The following is a 21,000-nucleotide window of genomic DNA, read 5'->3' as shown; positions in this document are numbered from 1 at the left end:
CCCCGCTACCTTCTACGTCCAGGCGCTCAAGGCAGCCACCATGGACGTTGGAAGGCAGCGGGGCCTCCGATCATGGATGTCCAGAAAGAGGCGGGAACATCCATGATCAGAGGCCCCTACCTTCCATGTCCGGGTGCTCAAGGCAGCAGCCATGGATGCTGTCCTTTGGATATTCACAACTGTCAAGAGCACAGCACCACACTAACGCCAGGATCAGGGTAGGCGGTAAAAATAGAGAGTAAAGACGCAGAAAATGTGCTGGTTAAAGACGCGCTATTTTGGGCGAGCGTTACTGTATCGAGGAGAATAGCTAATCTGGTCATTAAACACAATTAACATACCATCTACATGCGGCGGGTGCTAATTGCAATGCGTCATTTTCAGCACTCGCTAAGGATGCGTTAGAGCATATACTGAATCGCGCGTCCATCTTACGCATCTAAAACCCGCAAGCCGGGCCGCGTTTTACTGTATCGGCCTGTATGGGAGTCTCGGAGAGCATGAGCAGCAATTTCAGAGACTGCCATAAACCCAGAAGTGAGAATGGGTCATGGCAGTGCTGAAAGCAAGAGGAGGCCAACCAGGGAGATAAAGGCAACAGAAAATGGAGGGGAGTATCTCAGCCAGCTCCTGTCACTACTGGCACAGTAAGGGAGAAAGTTTCAGTCCAGGGGCAAACCCGGAAGTACCAGGCAACATGGGAGGGGAATGGTGTAACACTACAACCAGCCCAGGCAGAAACGAGTGCCTGACAGGGGAAGAATTGAAAGTGCTAATTTGTTCGGAGCAAGGGGCTACTACAAGGAGGGAAAGGCTACAGTACTGTTGGGGTTCTCACTGGTAGGGGTTTTGGACCAGACAGCTAGGTTTTCAGATGGACTGCACAATGTCCGGTCAGAAGTACTGAACGGACACTGAAAATTCTGTTTTTGCAGGAGACTCATTCTCTTTCCCACAGCTTCCAGGTTACAAAGACAGAGCTGAGAGCTGAGCTGTGCCCCCGCCCTCTAACCTCCTTTCCTGTGTTGTGATTGGATGGGATGGAGAGAGGAGGCGGGGCTCAAAACAGCTCTCAGTTCCCAGCGTTCCCTCTGGGTCTCTCCCCCTCCCTCACTGAGTGCTAGGCCAGCCGAGGGATACAGGAATAGAGGTGGAGCATGAGACAGTCAGAGTCACAGGGTGAGGAAAGGGGAGAGACAGAAGGACCACAGAGAAAAGGAGAAGGAAAGGAAGATAGACACATGGGGCACAAGGGAGGAAAGAGACAGAGGGGGTATAGAAGGAATGAAGGTCACAGGGAAGGGGAGAGGCACACCGAGAGCATGAGGGAAGATGGAGACATACATGGGGGTAAGGGAAGGAAGAGACAGAAGAAGCATAAAGGAGACAGGGGGATACAGGAGGAAAGACTACAGAGAAAGAGAAAGGCACTGGGGAGGAAAGGGAGACAGGAGGGAAAATGGAGGGAGAGAAAGACAAGAGCATGGGGAGGGAGGGGACTAGTGTCAGGTGTGCAGCACAAGCGAGGAGTGCACAGAGGAGGGGGAGGGCATATTGAGAGACAGGTAGCACAAGGGAGACAGAGATGAAAGGCTGGGAAGGTTTCAAGGAAAGGGACAGCGAACCACCTGTATCTGAGTGGAGAGACAGCGAAACATGTATGCGTGACAGAGGAGGCTGTGTGTTTGCGAGAGGAAGTGGTGCGTTTAGGATGGTGTATGTGTATGAGAAGAGGCTGTGTTTTTGGGAGTGTGTGTGTATAAAAGAGGAGGCTGTGTGTTTGCGAGAGGAAGTGGTGCGTTTAGGATGGTGTATGTGTATGAGAAGAGGCTGTGTTTTTGGGAGTGTGTGTGTGTATAAAAGAGGAGGCTGTGTGTATGTGAGGAAGTGGTGCATTTGGGAGTGTGTATGTGTATGAGAAGAAGATGTGTTTTTGGGAGTGTGTGTGTGTGTGTGTGTGTGTATATAAGAGAGGAGGCTGTGTGTATGTGAGAGGAAGTGGTGCATTTGGGAGTGTGTATGTGTATGAGAAGAGGCTGTGTTTTTGGGAGTGTGTGTGTATGTGTGTATAAGAGAGGAGACTGTGTGTTTATGGGGAAGTATGAAGGTGGGTATGTATTAGAAAGGCTTTAGTTGTGATAGAGAGCAAAATTGCATAGGAGACGCTGATGTGTTTATGAGGACAGTTGAAATAACATTTTATAAAACAAAGTTTATTGAGGGGATGCGACAACTGACAGTCTCAAAACAGCTCTCAGTTCCCAGCGGATCGACAACTGACAGTAGTCTGTAACTTCCCCGCCTCCCCTCCCAAAGTATGAAGTTTAGTGGGGTGTCCAGTTATGGTCCATGGAAACGTTGACCACCCTACTCACTGGTAAAAGAGAAAGATGGCACGACAGGTGAGGCTGAGAGGAAGGGAAGGTGGTGAGTGGGAGGGGAGTAAAGGGGGTGAAAGGGAGAGAGGCAGGGGGAAAGCGGAATGAAGGAGAATGGGAGGAAGAGGGTATGGGGATGTGTGAGTGGGACAGACATCCTGACATTCAGCCACTCCTCCAGGGGGCGTAAGTGCTGGGGGAAGGAGGGGAAGGCAGGGTTTCTGGAAGTGTGGCAGCAAGACTGGCCCTGTGAGAAAACTGGAATCGGATCCCCCCCCCCCAGCAACAGCTCTGCCACAGCACTCCCTCCTCCGGCAGTGGCTTTGCATAATTTACTCATATCTCCTCCCTGACTTCCCCCACCCTCTGCCCAGCACCAGTATCCCCTCTACCATGCTCTTTCTCCCTGACCACAGTCTCCAGCATCCTCTTCTCTCTCCCCCACTTTCCTGCCCTTTCTCCCCTCCCTCCTTTTCCTCCCTCTCCCCTGTGGACTGATCCTTCACTTACCACCACAGACAGACGCCTTCTTCCTCCTGCACAGCATTCCCGAGTCGCCTCCCTTAGACATTATATGACGTGTGCAAAGAGGGGGGCAGTAGTGCCCCCTTGAGCGTGGCACCCTGTGCAGTCACACACACCCCAAAAGTTGGCCCTGTGTGGTAGTGTTGCCAACTTTCTAGAAATATTACTAACACTATTTGTCACACCTCTGGGAGCTCTGCCCCCTGCCTCCTCACTCTCTCAGCATTTTAAATTGACCAATGAGCCAGACTGCAAGGGGGACCTTCTCCCTCTTCCCTCCTCTCCTCCCCCCCCCCCCACACACACACACAAACCTTCAGGGAGAACACAGTCCCCTTGCCCTCTGGGTGATTAGAAACGTCACATGTGGGCCTTTTCATGAAAAGTTTAGAGACCCTTGCTCTAGAGAGGTGAGAGGCATCGACTTCATAGCAGCTGAACTCCAGCAACCCTGGGATCAAGATGCCCACCCAAGATCATAAAAATAGTTTCACCTTTCAATCTGCAAATTAAAATGTCTCTGTAAGGATAAATATGTTTCCATTTTCTAAAAAAGATACTACTTATAATCATTTGCCCTGACCTTTGTGATTGCTAGTGTATTTATGGATCCATCTTTTCAATTTTTTTTCCCCCTCAAATAAGAATTCTCCTGTACATACTGATCTACGCGCGACACCAAACAATTACACGGCTAAAAGAAAAAAAACACTCATGACTGCATCCTCGCATCAATGACAAATCAAAATTGTCTACCTTGAATGCTTCTTTTAAAGAATGCTTTGCAGCCTTCGCAGGACCAGACCCCGTAGTGATATCCTGACGCATAGTCACTGCACACAGCACAGAAATGGGTGTCTCTTTTTGAGCTAGGATTGTTTACACTGTGGCTTGAATAATCACTGCTATTGGGTTTTCTTTTTAACGTCTCCCTGTTGAAAAAGAGAAACAGCAAGATTAAAAAAAAAACCAGTGCCAACTTATCAGTTCCGCATTCAGTAAATTAAATTTTCATTTTTTTCACATACATTCTGTTGATATTAGTTTCTTTTTTTTTTAAGTTCTATTTTTTCTGCATTTTCAGGTGAAGCAGTTATCTTTATTTTTAGATTTCTATTACTCACTTCTCCAGGATGACTTCGCTGGGAAAGTCAGAACCCTGCTTCTGAGCCAAGGGCCAGAAAAGTGCCTTCTACTGGACCAATGGTTCCCAAACTTGTCCAGAAGACCCCAGCCATAGGGCCGGTAGGAGGATTGGGTGGACTAGGCAGCCGCCTAGGGCACAGGAAGTGGGCAGGGCAGTGGCACAGGACACGAGGGTGCTATTTTTTTAAAAGAACGAAGAGGCTGGAGACTGACAGAGGGGGGAGGGATGGAAATATGACGGTGTGTTGTTTTGTGCAGTTCGGAGAATCGGCGACATCATCACCACCTAGGGTGGCTGCAGACCCTTGCACTGGCACTATCCAGCCAGTCGGGTTTTCAGGATATCCACGATGGATTCTGCATGAGATAAATTTGCATGCTTTGCCTCCACGGCATGCAAATTTTATCTCATGCATATTCATTGGGAACCACTGTCCTGGACTAAACTCTTTTGCGCCACTAACAAGTGTCATCCCCACGGCAGAGCAATGCTGGTAACAGGCCCCTTTTCATTCAGAACGCCACAACTAAAAGAAAATTATTTCTCACCTGCTAATTTTCGTTCCTGTAGTACCAAGGATCAGTCCAGACAGTGGGTTATATTCCCTGTCCAGCAGATTCTGCTGGACAGGGAATATAACCCACTGTCTGGACTGATCCTGGTACGTACAGGGAACCGGGGGTTTACAATGTGGCCGGGTTTTACACGCGCGCCGGGCTAATTTTCAAAGGGCCCGGCCATGCGTGTAAGTCCCGGGGCTATTCAAACGGGCGGTCTGGGGGGACAGGGCTAGAGGCACCCGGCACAGCGGCCATTTGCCGCTGTGCCAGCGGGCGCAACATGCTCCTGCTCAGAAGCAGGAGCAAAAGGTACGATAAGAAATTTGGGGGTATTTAGGATAGGGATGGGGGAAGGGGAATGGGAAGGGAGGTTAGGCAGTTCCCTCCCAGTCCAGTGGACTGGGAGGGAACTGGGGAAGACCCCGATGCGTCACTGCACATACTTGCAATAGTCTACCCCCCATCTTGGCGCACTAACCTGGTGTTATATAACATGCTCACACCAGCGCGTGCATGTTATAAAACCGCGCGTCCATGTGTACACGCTGGGTAGGGAAATTTTCATTGTGTATTTAGGGACTTAAAACTTAGGTCTCTAAATCTAGGCCTGATTTCTTTCAACTAGATTTAGGCACCCAAGTTAGATATCTATTGAAGGAAATCAGTGGTCACTTCTCAAAGGGTTTAGGTAGCTATCTTTAGGCTCCTAAATTGGCCCTTCTGAAAATGTACTAGGGCCAAATGGATGGATTTAGGGTCCTAGTTTCATTAGGTATCTACATTTACAAGCCTAAAAAATGGGAGGCTACTGGGTGAGGGAAAAAGTTTGTGCTTAGCACTGATTTTCAGTTCTAGGAGCCTAAATCTAAGCAAATGAATAGTAATCCTAACTTTAGGGACCTATGTTTCAGGAACATAAGTTAGGCGCCTATTTTCATCCTATAATTTAGGACCCGAAGTTTGGCTGAAAATAGGCTCCTTACTTATGGTCTAATTTAGTTCCTAAATTTAGGGACTCTGCTTTTTTTTTTTTTAATATCAACTTCCTAGAACTGCCCATTTTCAGGCCCCTAAATGTAGGTGCTTAGCCCTGGTCATTTATCAAAAGGGCTGATTTAGGATGCTAATTCCCAAAGTGAAGACCCAAAAACCCTTTCAAATTTGACCCACCGTCATTAGGTACGAAGGAAGAAACTAAACAATATTTGCCATATAAATGGGATAAATACCTGCTGCCTGGTAGTAGGTGCTCCTCTGATTTAGCTTCAAACCACGGGCTTTTTGGTTGTTCCGAGTAGAGAAGCGATGACTGGCAGTGTAACGTCAAAGGGGACATGTGGCCAGGAACAGGCCACAACACATTTGGGCTCACAGTTTGTTTCACGGCTCCACTTTCTGAGTCGCCGGCGACACCGTAATTTAGCACGGAAGGACTGCAGAATGCCATCGGAGGGTAGTCATGCCTGTTTTCCATGTAAGACTGAGGGATGAAAACCGGACTGTGCTCTACTGACAAGGCCGACTGACTACTGATGTATGGGACTGGAGAGCCGATGCCCGAGGAGGGACTCTTCATTTCTATCTTGCTCTGGTGAACGTTCTGGATCGGTTGTAGCTGAGAAAACTCCCTGTGTGAGTGCACGGCCATCTTTAATCAAAGAGTGGAATCCCTTTTCTTCACATATTCAGAAAGTGGTACAGAAGCTGAGAAAGGGTAAACATAGTATGAATGTATTTCATATATTGTTTACTGGAAAAAAAGAGATATATAGATAACAGACAGATTTTTTTCTTGGACTAAAAAAATAAACCACTAAGGAAAAATAAGAATTAAAATTAGTATTTCAGAAAGACATGCTAATCCTACCAAAAACAAAATTTGCTTAAACCAACAAAATAATTGGGTAGAGATGATGCCTCTGTTATGCTAATGAATGTTCAAAGATGCAAGCTTCTGGGACATTTAAGATCTCATCATCATGCCTGTAGTAATCCCAAATGTTTGCTTCTTAATTTATTTGAATTTTGTCTCAACCAGGACAAATCACCCAAGAAAGCAGTGCCCCCGGAGAAGGCCTTATTAGAAAGCACAGCTTCGCTCTCTCCAGCGTCCGGGCTGCTGGTTTTCTAATAACTGGGATCCATCCTATTATGCAGGGCCGCCATCAGGAATTTTGAGGCCCCATACAGCCAAAATGTCTGGGCCCGATCATACACATTATGTGCTTGATTACGGAAGCCGAAAATTCAATGTAAACCCTCCCTCATGTGGCCATTAATTCAGCGGTTGACTTGTTAGGCCTAGTTCACACTAATAAATAGATAATGCACCAGCCCCCCAGTAATAAATAGATAATACACTAGACGTCCCCCCAGTAATAAATAGATAATGCACCAGCTCCCCCCAGTAATAAATAGATAATGCACCAGACGTCCCCCCAGTAATAAATAGATAATGCACCGGCAAAACAAACTTGTTACTTACCCTTTGCGCTCCGGGGACTCCGCGGCTCCTCGGCCTCCAGCTAGCAAGCAGACAGCGACGGCCCGCGCGCTTTGCCGGCGCATACTGTCTGACGCGGCGGTGACGTCACAGCCGCGTCAGACAGTGAACGCTGGCAGGACAGAGCGCGCGGACGAGTCTCTGTCTGCGGTGCTCTGTAAATCAATGCTATGCGTGTCTAAAAGACACGCATAGCACTGATTCTCTCCCTTCTCTGGGGCCCGCACCCAGGGCCGGCTCCAGGTTTCAGTAGGCCCCTGGGCGACAGACTGTCGGAGAGAGCCTCAGTGGGCCTCTTTGCCATGAACTAATACATCCCCCAAGCGCACCTGCCGCCTGGCGGCTGCGGGCCCCCATATGTGGCAGTAGATCCTGGGGCCCCATACTGCAGGCCCAAGAATACTGCCCTGATGGCGGCCCTGCTATTATGTAAATTACTGAGCACATTTTCTCACATTTGTCCAGTTTGTCTACTGTTTGGCCACACATGCCTTAAGAAAGCTAACATCCTACTGGTTAAAAATTATTCTCCTATTACCATTGCCTTATAATGGTGCCTTATAAATTCCACTAAAAATAAGAAATACATTTCTAGCCTTAATCAAAATTATAGTGTTTTGGCAGTATTCTATACAGAATAAGACTGAAAATATTTTTTAAAGTGCAAAATTGTTGATTTCTTTCATAAATGAGAGTACACAGACCTGATCACACCAGTAAACAATCCCTTTACAAGGATTAGTATATGCATTGAAGAATCAGCTAAAGCCAATATCACTGGTGCCGAAAACAATCATATATCCAAATTCTAGCCTAAGAATCAAAAAAGAATTATGGGGTCAGTTCTTTGACAGAAAGCGCTTGTTTCAGTCCGTTGTAATTTTACACAAGCCAATGCCACACAAAAGTCTCTGGGGCGGATTTTCAGAGCCCTGCTCGCGTAAATCCGCCCAAAACCGGGTGGATTTACGCGAGCAGGGCCCTGCGCGCCGGTGAGCCTATTTTACATAGGCTCACCGGCGCGCGCAGAACCCCGGGACTCGCGTAAGTCCCGGGGTTTTCGGAGTGGGCGTGTCGGGAGGCGTGTCGGGGGCGGGGCCGGAGCGCGCGGCGTTGCGGGGGCGTGTCGGCAGCGTTTTGGGGGCGGGTACGGGGGCGTGGCTACGGCCCGGGGCGGTCCGGGGGCGTGGCCGCGCCCTCCGTACCCGCCCCCAGGTCGCGGCCCGGCGCGCAGGAGTCCCGCTCGCGCGGGAGGCGTAAATCCCCCGACAAAGGTAGGATGGGGGTTTAGACAGGGCCGGGCGGGTGGGTTAGGTAGGGGAAGGTGAGGGGAGGGCAAAGGAAAGATCCCTTCTAGGCCGCTCCGATTTCGGAGCGGCCTAGGTGGGAACGGGGGTAGGCTGCGCGGCTCGGCGCGCGCAGGCTATACGAAATCGATAGCCTTGCGCGCGCCGATCCAGGATTTTAGCCGATACGCGCGACTACGCGCGTATCTACTAAAATCCAGCGTACTTTTGTTTGCGCCTGGAGCGCAAACAAAGGGGTAGATTTTCAGACGAGCGCGAATAGCCTACTTTTGTTTGCGCTCCAGGCGCAAACAAAAGTACGCTGGATTTTAGTAGATACGCGCGTAGTCGCGCGTATCGGCTAAAATCCTGGATCGGCGCGCGCAAGGCTATCGATTTCGTATAGCCTGCGCGCGCCAAGCCGCGCAGCCTACCCCCGTCCCTCCTAGGCCGCTCCGAAATCGGAGCGGCCTAGAAGGGAACTTTCCTTTGCCCTCCCCTCACCTTCCCCTACCTAACCCACCCGCCCGGCCCTGTCTAAACCCCCATCCTACCTTTGTCGGGGGATTTACGCCTCCCGGAGGCGCCCTCCGGACTCGCCCTCAGGTCGCGTCCCGGCGCGCAGGAGGCCCGCTGACGCGCGGGGATTTACGCCTCCCTCCGGGAGGCGTAAATCCCCCGACAAAGGTAAGGGGGGGGGTTAGGTAGGGGAAGGTGAGGGGAGGGCAAAGGAAAGTTCCCTCCGAGGCCGCTCCGATTTCGGAGCGGCCTTGGAGGGAACGGGGGTAGGCTGCGCGGCTCGGCGCGCGCCGGCTATACGAAATCGATAGCCTTGCGCGCGCCGATCCAGGATTTTAGCGGATACGCACAGCTCCGCGCGTATCTACTAAAATCCAGCGTACTTTTGTTTGCGCCTGGAGCGCAAACAAAAGTAGGCTATTCACGCTCGTTTTAAAATCCGCCCCATTGTGCGTACATATGAAAAGTTGCAAGAAAGGGGCGGGGTGTTGTCATATAGGGAAGACCAATAAATGTCCCCGTATAAACTTAGGCGCACAGGCCCGCGCCAGTGTCCCCAACCTCATTACTTTACAACTGCTATGGATGGCATGAAGGTCCAAAATAAAAAAAAAAAACAGGCTAGTTTAGTCAATGGGCTCTAACGTGTTGGGGCTAACAAGGGGAAAGGAACACATATAAGCTGGGGCGGGGGTTAGGAAGTCCTATCCCTTGCCTGGGTGAACTGGGAACAAACTGGTGAAACAGGCGATGGTGTTGGCACCCTTCTTTTTTTAAATTCTCCCCACTTACGTCGTGAAAGTGGGATTTGCGTGCACGTGTCCACTAGAAATCGCTGGCAATGGGCGCTCATGTGCAAGGGAGGAAGACAGGGCAGGTAATATAAAGTTGGTTTTTTTTTTGGCCAGCAGGGCTGTGTAGGTTTGTGTGAGAACAGCCCTCATTTTATCACTCACGGAATAGCCGCAATAACAGCGGTGATTCCGTGATAAAAACATTTTTCCCCAGTACTGCACCAAAAAAAAAAAAAAAAGGTATAGTTAAATCTGACATTAAATCCCGCATTAGTGTGCGGTAAAATTCACACCATGCAGTAGGAGTCCCTCATTTGCATAAAAACTTGCATTTTTTGCATCTAATGAAAAAATCTGCATGCAAACCTGTGACAGGATAAAGATCGCGCATTAGAACCTTTTATCATCTGTTCAGACCCTAATGCAATTTAATGAATGACCCTTTTAGATTGTGAGCCCTCTGGTATTTCATTATACCTGAATGTCACTTGCCTTCAGCTATCAATAAAAGGTCTTGAGCTAAATATAAATGAATGTTGAACTTTTTTTCCCAAATTAGATTGTGAATGTATTTGTTAAGGACTGACATCTCTATAGAATTTTCTAATTTCTCTGCAATTGGTGGCTTAAAGCCCTTATATAGAATTCTGTACCATATGCTCCTGGGGCATCCACAGATGGGCTTCCTCCCTGGAGGATGCAGCAGTCCAGACTTTCCAGATGTGGCCTGTTTTACAATTTCAGCTAGAGCTCAATATGCCATTCTCCAGCACTTGATAACAGATGGATACATTTTAGGGTGCAAATTTTGTGATGCATAAGATTTAGCAACCCTTTAACTATCTGGTCTACTGTGTTGTCAACTTTTTCAAATGGCATTATCTGATAAATAGTTCATTTTGCAATTTTCCAAACTGCAATTAACTGTTAAATTTACAATACAATTACAAAGAAGTCTTATAGTCACCACCTTCCCTAGGAATTCATGGGGTTTTGATGTGGGGAGAATATCACACAGCATAACACAAGTTTTCTACAGACAGGGACTCTTCCAGAGTTCTTGAGTTCTGCATGGATACAGTTTTCCTAAAGATGGCCACAATAACACAGCCCTGTATCCCAGGAGGTTCCTGCAGGACTAAGGATTTAAAAGCTCTTAGCTTTTAAATCCTTAGTCCTGACAATACAAGGAGGGCAAAAGGAATAATTTTCCTCAGATTTGCCAGCAGTAAATCATATAGCTGAAGCCATCTAGCACTACAAGTGCTACTGGAAGAAAAGAGAGAGGAACACAAACACTTTTTCTTTAGCTAATTCATTTCTCAGGAACTCGTTTGGAAAAATCCTCAAATATCTTGATTCCAACAAATAGTGGAGGAATGGTCTGAGCGTCAGGCTGACCAAGGAGGGCAGCAGACAAATCCTACTTCTCCCAATGATGCTCCTTGTGACGTTGTGCAAGGCACTTTGCTTTCCATTGCTTCAGGTGCTAATTGACAAAAACATTTGCAAACAGGGCTTCAAATTCAGTGAAATTGTCTTTGCAGGCCAATTTACACCAAAATATGCATAAAGCATCCTTTCACAAGCAGTAAATGTTTGTGCATAACCTGCCCGTGGCAACTCAAGTGATAGCGGCTTGGGGACAGCCTGAGGAAAAATGGAGGCGGATTCTGGCTGTTCCTTAAGTGCAGTTTATTTACAGTGAAAACACAAAAAAGTGCAGTGCACAGCAAAACAAAACAACTTAGGTAGCTCAAGTATCTCACAATTAATAAAAGAAAGTGCAGAGCAAAATAATCACTTGGAAGTTTACAACTTATCTCTCTCAGTCAGTCTCTCTCTGCCCATCCATTTAGGCCCTGAGGTCTTATACTGTGGTGAGGGGCTCCTCCCTTCACCCAGGATCCCCTGTGGGTGCCAACTTTAAGGAGGATCGGGAGAGACAGCTGTGCCTGGTCCTTTAAAGTAGTCTGAGGGAGTTTTCTGTACACTCTCTCACACTGCCATGCACAAAGGTTTACTAAAATTCTGAGCTAATAAGCTGTTGTAATTCAGTATTATGCAAAGCAACTCATTAGTTTGCCAGTTCCCATATCAAACTTTCATGCAAAGTTTGCTACCTAGTTCATTTGCATGGGTAGCAAGCGTTCATGCAAAATGGTTGATTAGTACATTGACCTCTAAGATTGTAACCCTCAGATACAGACTTACTAACTCTAACTGAAGTGTAACTCGCCTTGAGCACAGGTTTGGAAAGGCGAGTGATTAAATGCAAAATCCAAATCCATGTAATGAAAACATTTACTGTATTGTGCTAATCAGTACCTACTGCGCATAAAGAACTATTTATTTTAAAAATGTATATTTCACACTCATACATGGTATGCTCAAAGTGGATTACATTAAAAGCAACATACATAATTCAGATGCATAAACACAAACAAACAAAAAAACAGCATCGCTCGCCCATGGATAATTTAAAACATAGCATTTCAGAGTCCATATGGGCCTACTTTAGGTGTCATCTGCCTTATATTCAAAATTAAAGGCCTGTGAAAAAAGAAATGTTTAAGTAAATTAATAATATTCATACTATAATAAAAATAATTACAAGACATTTTTTCAAAGCAAGTTACACACTGCAAAATTTCTAACTTTAAAATTAAAGATGCTTAGAGGGAAATCAACTGGATTTTATGCAAGCAAAAAAAGATAAAGTAGCTGGGAAGCAATTTGTCAATTTCCTTGAGTATACTAAATAAGCACTTATTTGCTTCTTGATCTTATTTCTGACATTTTTTTAAAAGGGGAAAACATAATGAACAGAAAAAATACTCCCAGGATTAAACAGCTCTTAAATTTAGCTGAAATCTACAAATGGTTTATGGTAGGATCTTCTAAACAAGGCACATTTTATTATTCTAAACTCATTTAATTCCACTGCTGGGCAAACACTGAGGAGCAGGGGGCTTTAGTACAATAAGGAACTATAACATCCAGTCTGACCACCTATATGGCAACACGCCATGTAAAGGCAGGGTGCCGGGTGCCACAGAGACAAAGGAAAAACGGTGGCAAGCACAGATAGACCAGGGAAATTAAAGAATAGATTTAAAAAAAAAAGAATAAAACTCTCTAGGGCTGATGTACTACACTGTGGGATTTCTCACGTTATTGGACCGCTTCAGCAGAAGTTTGCTACGGATGCAAACAAGCTCCATAGCAAATTTTCAGGAGAAATGTAACTACAGGGCTCAGTCAAAAAAGATAACTACAATTTGTCAAGGTTTTTTGTTTTTGTTTTTTTTTGCAATCACTGGCCCAGCAAGAAGTCCTTGTGCATTAGTTTTCATTTCATACCAAACTAATGAACTGCTTTGCACAATACTGAATAGCAACTGATCATTAGTTAAGAATTTTAGCAAACTTTTACTTGTGAAAGGGTGATTTTATGTGGGGTTTTTTTTGTAAAAGATGCTAATGCATGGAAAAACGTGCAAACACATATTTTGGCGTTTTTGCACATTTCAAGGTGTGCTGCACATCTAATCATCTGTTTCCCCCTTTTGCAAAAAACCTTTTCAGTTTAGTTCCTCGGCCACTTTGTGTTTTTTTTTATACAGGTAACCACATATCTAAATAATCAGGGACTCTACAAACAAGAAAGCATTTTCATTTTATGATTTTAAAGTATCAGCATTAGTTAGATTCTTTACAATATCAACTTGCTTGAGGTTTGTTTAGGGTTTTTTGGTTCTTTTGCTTTATCTTTTCATCTCATTCTCTTTTTTTGTTTATAATAATTTTAGCAAGAACCAGAGGACAAAAGGGGCAAATAATGTTGCCCATGCACATAATGCAGGATGGACAAGAAACTCTCCCCTCTTATTCTTAAGCATTATAATGCTTAAGAATTATTTCTTATTTTGCTTTAATATATTTTGATTCTTCCTTGAAATAACAAGAATGTACCTTTTATAGAGTTTCGTAAATGTTCTCTTTCCTGGTGGTGGTGGGGGGGGGGGGATGAGAACAGGGGGAGAGAATCCTCGATGGAACAGACAGTAACAGTGTCAGGCTCAAAATAGCTTTTATACAAAGAAAACTGATCATACCAACTTCACTGGTATCTTCCACATGTGTGATGTATATGTGCAAGACCTCACCACGTGGCCTAGAAAGGTGTGGCCTTGTGGAAAGGCTCTGCATTCAGAGATGGAGAGAGGACCCTACCACCCATGCCACAGCACCCCTATGCAAGGCTGCTGCAATGGTCGTTTCCAGAGATCCCTAGAGGAGTTGCGGATTTTTTTTTTTTAATTGAAAGGTTAAGGGAGAGGGCTGTTTCTTCTCGGTTCCCCTTTTCCTGGAGAATTCCTAGGCCCAATTCAGTGAGACGGGGAGTCTGCGGAGGTTTAAGAGACTTTCTGAATGATTTTACCTTTTGACGTTAGCGAAGACTCTTTACTTATTATTTCCTTTCAACTGAAATGGAAGTTTGTCCACCCTTTCTTTCATCTGTTTGCTTGGGAATTTATATATTTCCCCGTCTGATTCACTCAGCTCAAGAGAATCAGTGCCCACACGACAAAATCTTGGAGAAGGCGAGGATACTCATCCTGCATCCAGAAAAAGCAAGAAACAGGAGAAGTAGCACCCACAAAGGTACTTACCCAGAGCTTATACCAACCCGATATGCACCAGAGAGACAAAGAGGTACGTAACTGGTACAAAAAAAGAGAAACAGACGAATGGAAGTAAGGAAAAGGATCCAACCAGAGCATCAGCATTACTCAGGTACCATTTACAAAGAACTCTAAATTGGAGAGCATGTCCATTGTACAGAGTCCTTTTAGTCCCTAAATTGCAGCTGGAACAGCTGGTGGAGACCCTACATTTAAAAAAGGAATAAGGGGGACCCCCGTAATAGAAATGACAGACCAGGCAGTTGCAGATTATTCAAGTATTTATTTCTGGATTGTGGATTTACCATAGGAAAAGTGTATTCTGTGTCAGATACCTATTACCTCACAAGTGCTTCAGTACAGACTTCATGTTGGTGTTTCTCTGGCTATTTCAAATGCATTTCCTGATTGATACATTTAATGCCTTGGGCCCTGGAGGTTAACGTTTTGCCTCCCACAAAGAATTTGCTGTATGGGGCTTGAAGAGGGTGGATTGTGACTGTGTATGTGATTAGCCCTCATATATTTTGTGACTGTGGCTATTAAAAGTATTACCTGGGCTCAGGGTAACATATGTATGGCTAGGGGATGGTCACTGTCCAATTGCAGCTTGGATACTGGAAACCAGAGAAGTCAAAAGAGCTGGTGGAGGAAGCTAAAAACCAAGAAGAGACTAGGAAAGGGGAGAAGGCTTTCAGACTTCAAGAAAAAATATTAGATAAAACAGGCCCTGGGAAGGACAGAGGTCAGACTCGTGACTGAACGGAGATGAAGGGTGCACCACCATGGATGCTGGTATGTAAAGGAGGAAGGGGGGGGGGGGGGGTGAGACTATGAGGACAAAGCCCGAGACACTCCCAGCTCCAGAAGACCCTGGAAGGAAGAACAGAGGCCCAAACACATTCCACCACCCTTATTTTATGATGTATAATGCTAGCTATTGTGCAGCAAGCTACTATAAACCAGGTTTCCTGCCCCCATGAGCTTATCATGTGTTGAAGCCTTACAATGTGGACTGAGCTACATTTGGATCTGAGTGATGTGTTTTGGACTTGTCAAAAAGGGGGTTTCAACCCAGCAGGGACTGCAAGTCACCACAGCTATGGTGAAGGAATATAAAAATACATCAAAAACGCCTACATGCTCTCCTGTGCATGCTAAATATCTATAAAAATCAGAATCCAGCACTGACAGTGTTAAACTGGGAAAAGGGCTGTACTGTTGAGCCTGCCCAGAGAACAGCACTATATAGCCAGCAGAGGAGGAAGCCAAAGGAATGCTGGGAGAACATTTAAGGAAGAAAAGGTGCAAATTGGCTGGCTCTGTCTGTATATGGGGGGCGGGGATGGCCAGGAGTTGGAGCCAGGAAGAGAGGGGTGCATCCTACAGCCCTGTAATCAATTCTTCTCCTGAAGAGCCAACTATCAAGAGGGAGAGACAGTAGTCTGTGCTCTAAGGAATCAGAGAGACAGCTGTTCTTGCTTCATAGCAAAGCTAAATGTAAAATCCCAACAAGGGACAGAAGCTGAGAGACTTCTTTTCCAGAGATATCCAGGCCCAGGAGCGCACAGCTGGATCACCTACCTAAGAGACTTGAGTTAAGTAATCTAAACTTTGCACAGACAGTATCTTAGGAGAGGAGGGAGGAGGTTCTCTGCTTCAACGGCAGGAGGGAAAGAGGAAAAGAGGATTTATATCAACAAGGACTGAATTACATAGTCTGGGTAAACAAATAATTATGGGTGTAGCTTGCTTGTTACGGCGTTACTACCCCAAACCAAATAAGCCTGATATTTCACTTGGAATACATATCCAGTGCAACTCACTGCTTCAACGGCAGGGGGGAATAAAGAAAAAAGGAATTATATTCAGACAACAACCAACAAGGACTGAATGGCACAGACTGGGTAAACAAATAAGCATGGGAGTAGCTTGCTTATTGCAGCAGATACTACCCCTAACCAATTAAGCTAGATACTTCACTTAGATGCAGCTCCAGCACTGCTCTCTACATCAATGGCAGGGGTGGAAGGTAACTAGAACCAAAAAGTTACTAATAAGGGCCAAGAGTAACAGATAAGTATGAGAAAAAAAAAAGTGTGAAAGCTTGCTGGGCAGACTGGATGGGCCGTTTGATCTTCTTCTGCCGTCATTTCTATGTTTCTGTGTCATTTCTAGTTTATTTCCTTGCCATTGTCATAAATTCTGTATCTCATCTTAACTGCTTCAGCCTTTCAGCCAAAATCAAGCATAAACCCTTGCTGGCAGGTTCTGGGAAAGAAAACCTGGTGTACCAAGTTATTTCTACAATAGGTTAAAACTAGGCCAGCTTTCTGTTTAGTACCAAGTAAACCATTTGAGGAAGCTTCCTAGGAGGAGAGACCTTTTCTATTTGGTTTGTCATCTAGCCAGCTTCACCATCAAGAGGGACTTTTTCATTTTCTTGCTTTTTTTTCCCCCCACACAATTTTGTGTTTGGGACAGGGTGCACCCTTTACAAACTGGTGACATTGGGGTGAATCTTACCCCCCCCCTCCTTTTTTTGTACTCAGGGGTAAAGACAATTTCTGAAAGTTGTGTATTTCACTGGTTTTCCCCCAACCCTTCTCTATTAGTGTTACAATATGGATAGTAAAAAAAAAAAAAAAGTATGTTGGCTGCCTGCGTAACAGGCCATACTCAGTGTTATTTTTACATTGCTTGATTTAAAATAAGAAAACTGCAAGTTTATATTAAAATGCACTACTATACTTTTTCTCTTTTAATGCTCTGGTTGGATTTACTGTACACTTACATAATACTAGCAAAAAGGTTAATTACTGTTTTATTCTGGTGCGATGATTTTATCTGGTCTGTGATGCCACAAGTGAGAGGTTGTTTGGGAAGGAAACAGAATTGTGGTATTGGGGCGACAGGGACCCTGTCTCATTTCCCACTCAGGCTATGAACCTGAAGATAAAATATATTAGTAAATATAATTTCTCATGTGGTACTCCCCACCCCAAGAATTGAAGCAATTCATAGTCCATAGTATTTCTGATGTATTAGTTTTATGATGTCTTGCTATTTATTGTATTATTTTCATGTTTTGTGAATCACTTTAGGTTAGACTGTGTCTAAGGAAGGCAATATACAACTGTAGCACAACATAATAGAACAAGAGTGGGACCTAGGGGGTCCCCAGATAGAGAGGCAGACAAATGGGCCCAGTGAGCAGTGGGGGAGGGGAGAAGGCAAGGCAAAAATATGCAATAAGTGCAAAGGAAAAACATGAGAATATGGGGCTGAGGGAGGGGAGATTGGCGTTAATAAAGGGGAAAAGCTGGTGAGAGAGAATTAAGGTAGGGGGCTAGGTGGGTCATATAAGGACTGAAAAGCAGCTATATATAAAATATCTTAAATGTTTTTGCTCATTGTACACACACTTATTTGTGTTGCTTAACACACTGCACTGAACTATTAGCACGGGAATTAGCATAAAGGGAGAGCCACTAGCTAAAGAGCTTTGGGATTCATGGATTAATAGTTACAGAGACTCAGAGATTCAAGCTCAGACAAATTGATTTGTGCTAGAAAAGAGTAAGGGAACGCATGGGACGGCTGAAGAAATTTGACAACTTCCCACCCTAACGTTAGCAAAAATACACTGAAATCTTGAATCGTCCTCTTCAGCAGGGAATCCACCCAGTGGCCAAGAGGCTCTTCACAGGTGAGAAGTGAATCTTCTAAAGGGTAGCGAGACCCTCTCTTTATAGGCAGTAGGTTGAGCCATGGAGTAATGGAAGCTGTCTGGATCTTCGTGGGGGATCTGCTCAGCAGAACAGTTGGGTATGATCCAGGGACAAGTGAGGCGTGTAGGAGTTTCACGCTGGTGTAGGATAATAATAAATGTGCATGTCGGTCTATTGCCTTTGATACTAAATATTATCAACTTCCAATTTTGTTACTGTATGGCCTTATTTTTTGTTATGGAATGTTAAGGATCTGCATTGAGGGGATTTACATGTAGGTATGAGGTGCATTTACTTGTCATGGTCCACTATGCTGATGGGAGGAGCAATCAGATAGGAGTGTCAATCTGATGTATTCCATAGGCAGACTTAGCAATCTGTTGTTATAGACTGCCGGAGATAGTAGTAAGTGGATCCTTGGGCCTGTGGCAGATGACCACGCCCCCGGGGGAGGATCCCGAGAGGGACCACCGGCTAGACTTAGAGTATGGCGACAGACACACACTAGTTCTTTTATTAAACAGGTCGTGAAACCACCAGAGGTGGCAGTAGTGAACTGAAGTACGCGGTAGGGCTGAAGACCCTCAGATACTGTAACAGTGATCCCTGGATGGCTGAGCTGTTGAGAAACTATAGACAATGAGTAGGCAGGGTATGCAGAGTTCATGAACAGAACTAGATGACAACACTCACATATTGGTCTCAAGGAGCTCAGGAGCTGGAAAGGATAGGCCCTCGAGGAGCGAGTACCTGGTTCCAGGGAAAGCTCTGAGAGAGCGATGGTAACTCACAATGATGTAGATAATGATGACTTCCAGGCAGAAGAAAATCAGTAGATAGTCAGGAACGAGGCCCTCGAGGAGCAAGTACCGGTTCCTGTCTGTAACCTGAAAGGCCAAGAGAGAGCAAGGCCCCTGAGGAGCGGGTACCTCTGGTAAGTCCCAGGAGGCAGAGTAGCTTAGGCAGGAAACCCAATCTGAACCTTAGCCCTTGCTAACTTAACTAGTAGCGATATCAGAGACCTTTACATATCGGAAGCGGATGACATCATCTCAGGGGGACGCCCCTGAGGTTCGGCGCTTGCTGGTACTTCACTCGGAGCAAGCGCATGCGCTCTAGGCTTCAGGCAACATGGCAGATCTGCAGCGTCAAGCCGGCCCCAGGACGCTGGAGAGAGACAGCAGGGAGACGTCGCGGCAGCCAGCCGTCCTTCAGACTTGGAGGGAGTCGCCCCAGAGGTAAAGAGGGTGGAGTGAAGATGTTGAGTAGCGACGGTCGCAACATTACTACAATTATCTATGCTAGCACTGTTCACAGTCTTCATCTCTTTTTCAGAATTTCCTGAAGGGGGAAAATCCCTAGCATCACACTTTTTCACTGCACACGGAGTCACCAAAACTCTAGAGGAGCAACAGAATCTACCACGGAGGGGTCCCATCATATTGGCCCCACAGCCATGTGTAATTAGCTGAGCGCTAGAAAGGGGTGTTACATTGTCAGGAAAAAAATTCATGAATTATGGGTATGAACCCCCCATCAAACTATAGCTAAAACAAGTGGAATCACGAGAACTCCTATTTCCCATCTCCAGTACAGGGGCATTTTCCACTGCAATTAGAGGGGCCTTTCAATAAATTATTTGCTATAGGCACAGAATGAAAGCAAATTGCTTAAAAAAAAAAAAAAAAAAAAAAAAAGACAGTACGCTTGAGGACATTCATAAATAATGCCCATACATATCTGCTTAAGCTCATGTTTAAAAATATAAAAAACAAGCACTGCTGTGAAATGCACTTTACAGAATATATTTATTCCAAATATTTTTCCTTTTACCTTTCCCTTGCTGAAAAATGCAATAAAAGCCATACTTCTAAAAATACATACTAGATAAGGTTAGGCCTTGTTCTTTCTGGCTTTTACGTGCGAGTCTGGGCAGGGGGAAGCCAGAAAATTCCATGTGCAAAGAAATATCATCTTCAATAGCCGCTAGAGACTTAAATGACCTAATGCACATAAAACTGAATATAGCCACTATTTGTACTAACATTTTTCACAGCTGAATAATGGGATTTTATTTGCCTGACAAAAATGTTTGACTTGCCCGGCTGTGCACCATTTGGTATTTTATAGCAAAGGGGGTGTCAGGATGCAACCGCTGAATGGATGGGGCCTCAGCTGCGGACTTCCAGGTTATTCTTACCACATCACAACACAGAGGAAAGCAAATAAAAACAAAAACAGTCCCCAAACCCTCCCATTATTTCTTTCATCAAAAAAATCTTTTAACAGATGAAAAGTTTAAAAAAAAAAACAGGTAAGAAAAGAATTGCAAAGCTATTGGTATGAGTGCTTTTTTGCTTTCAATTCTGACCTAGATGCATAAGTTTTCGGGGGGGGGAGTTATTCCAGTTTCTAACTTTTATGTAGACTGCCATGTCCTGAAAACGTTAGCATATTAATGTGATAGTCACAAGTAGTATTTTGGTTACTGTAAGTTGAATGGTTTGGGAAATAATGGTGTTCAGAGAGACTAAAATGTCATTTACAAATTTGCTTAAAGGAAAAAAAAAAAGCACAAACAGAATTAGAAAGATTTTCTGTTTAAATAAAAAAGAATGAATATGTATAGCATCACAGCTTTTTTACAACATGCCAGAATTTATATGCAAAACTTGAAGGCTTGTGTTTCTCATAACATGGTTGGTTTCCCTCTGTTTCTTGGAGGATGGTGGGAGATTTCTTCCTCTCCTCCCTTGGCGCCGGTCCCTCCTGCCAGATGAGCAGCATGTCATGACATGACTGAAAGGGAAAAGTAAGCCAATTAAGAAAGCATCCTCAAAAAACTTCTATCACTAACAAAATGCTGCAC

The 21,000-nt window shown here is 45.1% G+C and overlaps 1 protein-coding gene across 2 annotated transcripts in view; it reads right to left on the bottom strand.

Annotated features, from left to right (window-relative positions):
* The window catches only part of ESR2 (estrogen receptor 2), a 152,616-nt gene that overhangs the window by 88,440 nt on the left and 43,176 nt on the right, over positions 1-21,000 (bottom strand). For both annotated transcript variants that reach the window (XM_029598123.1, XM_029598124.1), the window contains exons 2-3: positions 5,840-6,314; positions 3,660-3,835 (exon numbers count right to left, since the gene is read on the bottom strand). In XM_029598123.1, the coding sequence (XP_029453983.1) occupies positions 3,660-3,835; positions 5,840-6,258 (595 nt within the window). In that variant the 5' untranslated portion in view covers positions 6,259-6,314. The remainder of the gene's footprint in view (positions 1-3,659; positions 3,836-5,839; positions 6,315-21,000) is intronic.

Source organism: Rhinatrema bivittatum, chromosome 4 (assembly GCF_901001135.1).
Source record: "Rhinatrema bivittatum chromosome 4, aRhiBiv1.1, whole genome shotgun sequence".
Classification (NCBI taxonomy): domain Eukaryota; kingdom Metazoa; phylum Chordata; class Amphibia; order Gymnophiona; family Rhinatrematidae; genus Rhinatrema; species Rhinatrema bivittatum.
The sequence above is the reverse complement of the archived record's forward strand: the minus strand, read 5'-3'. Positions and strand labels throughout refer to the sequence as shown.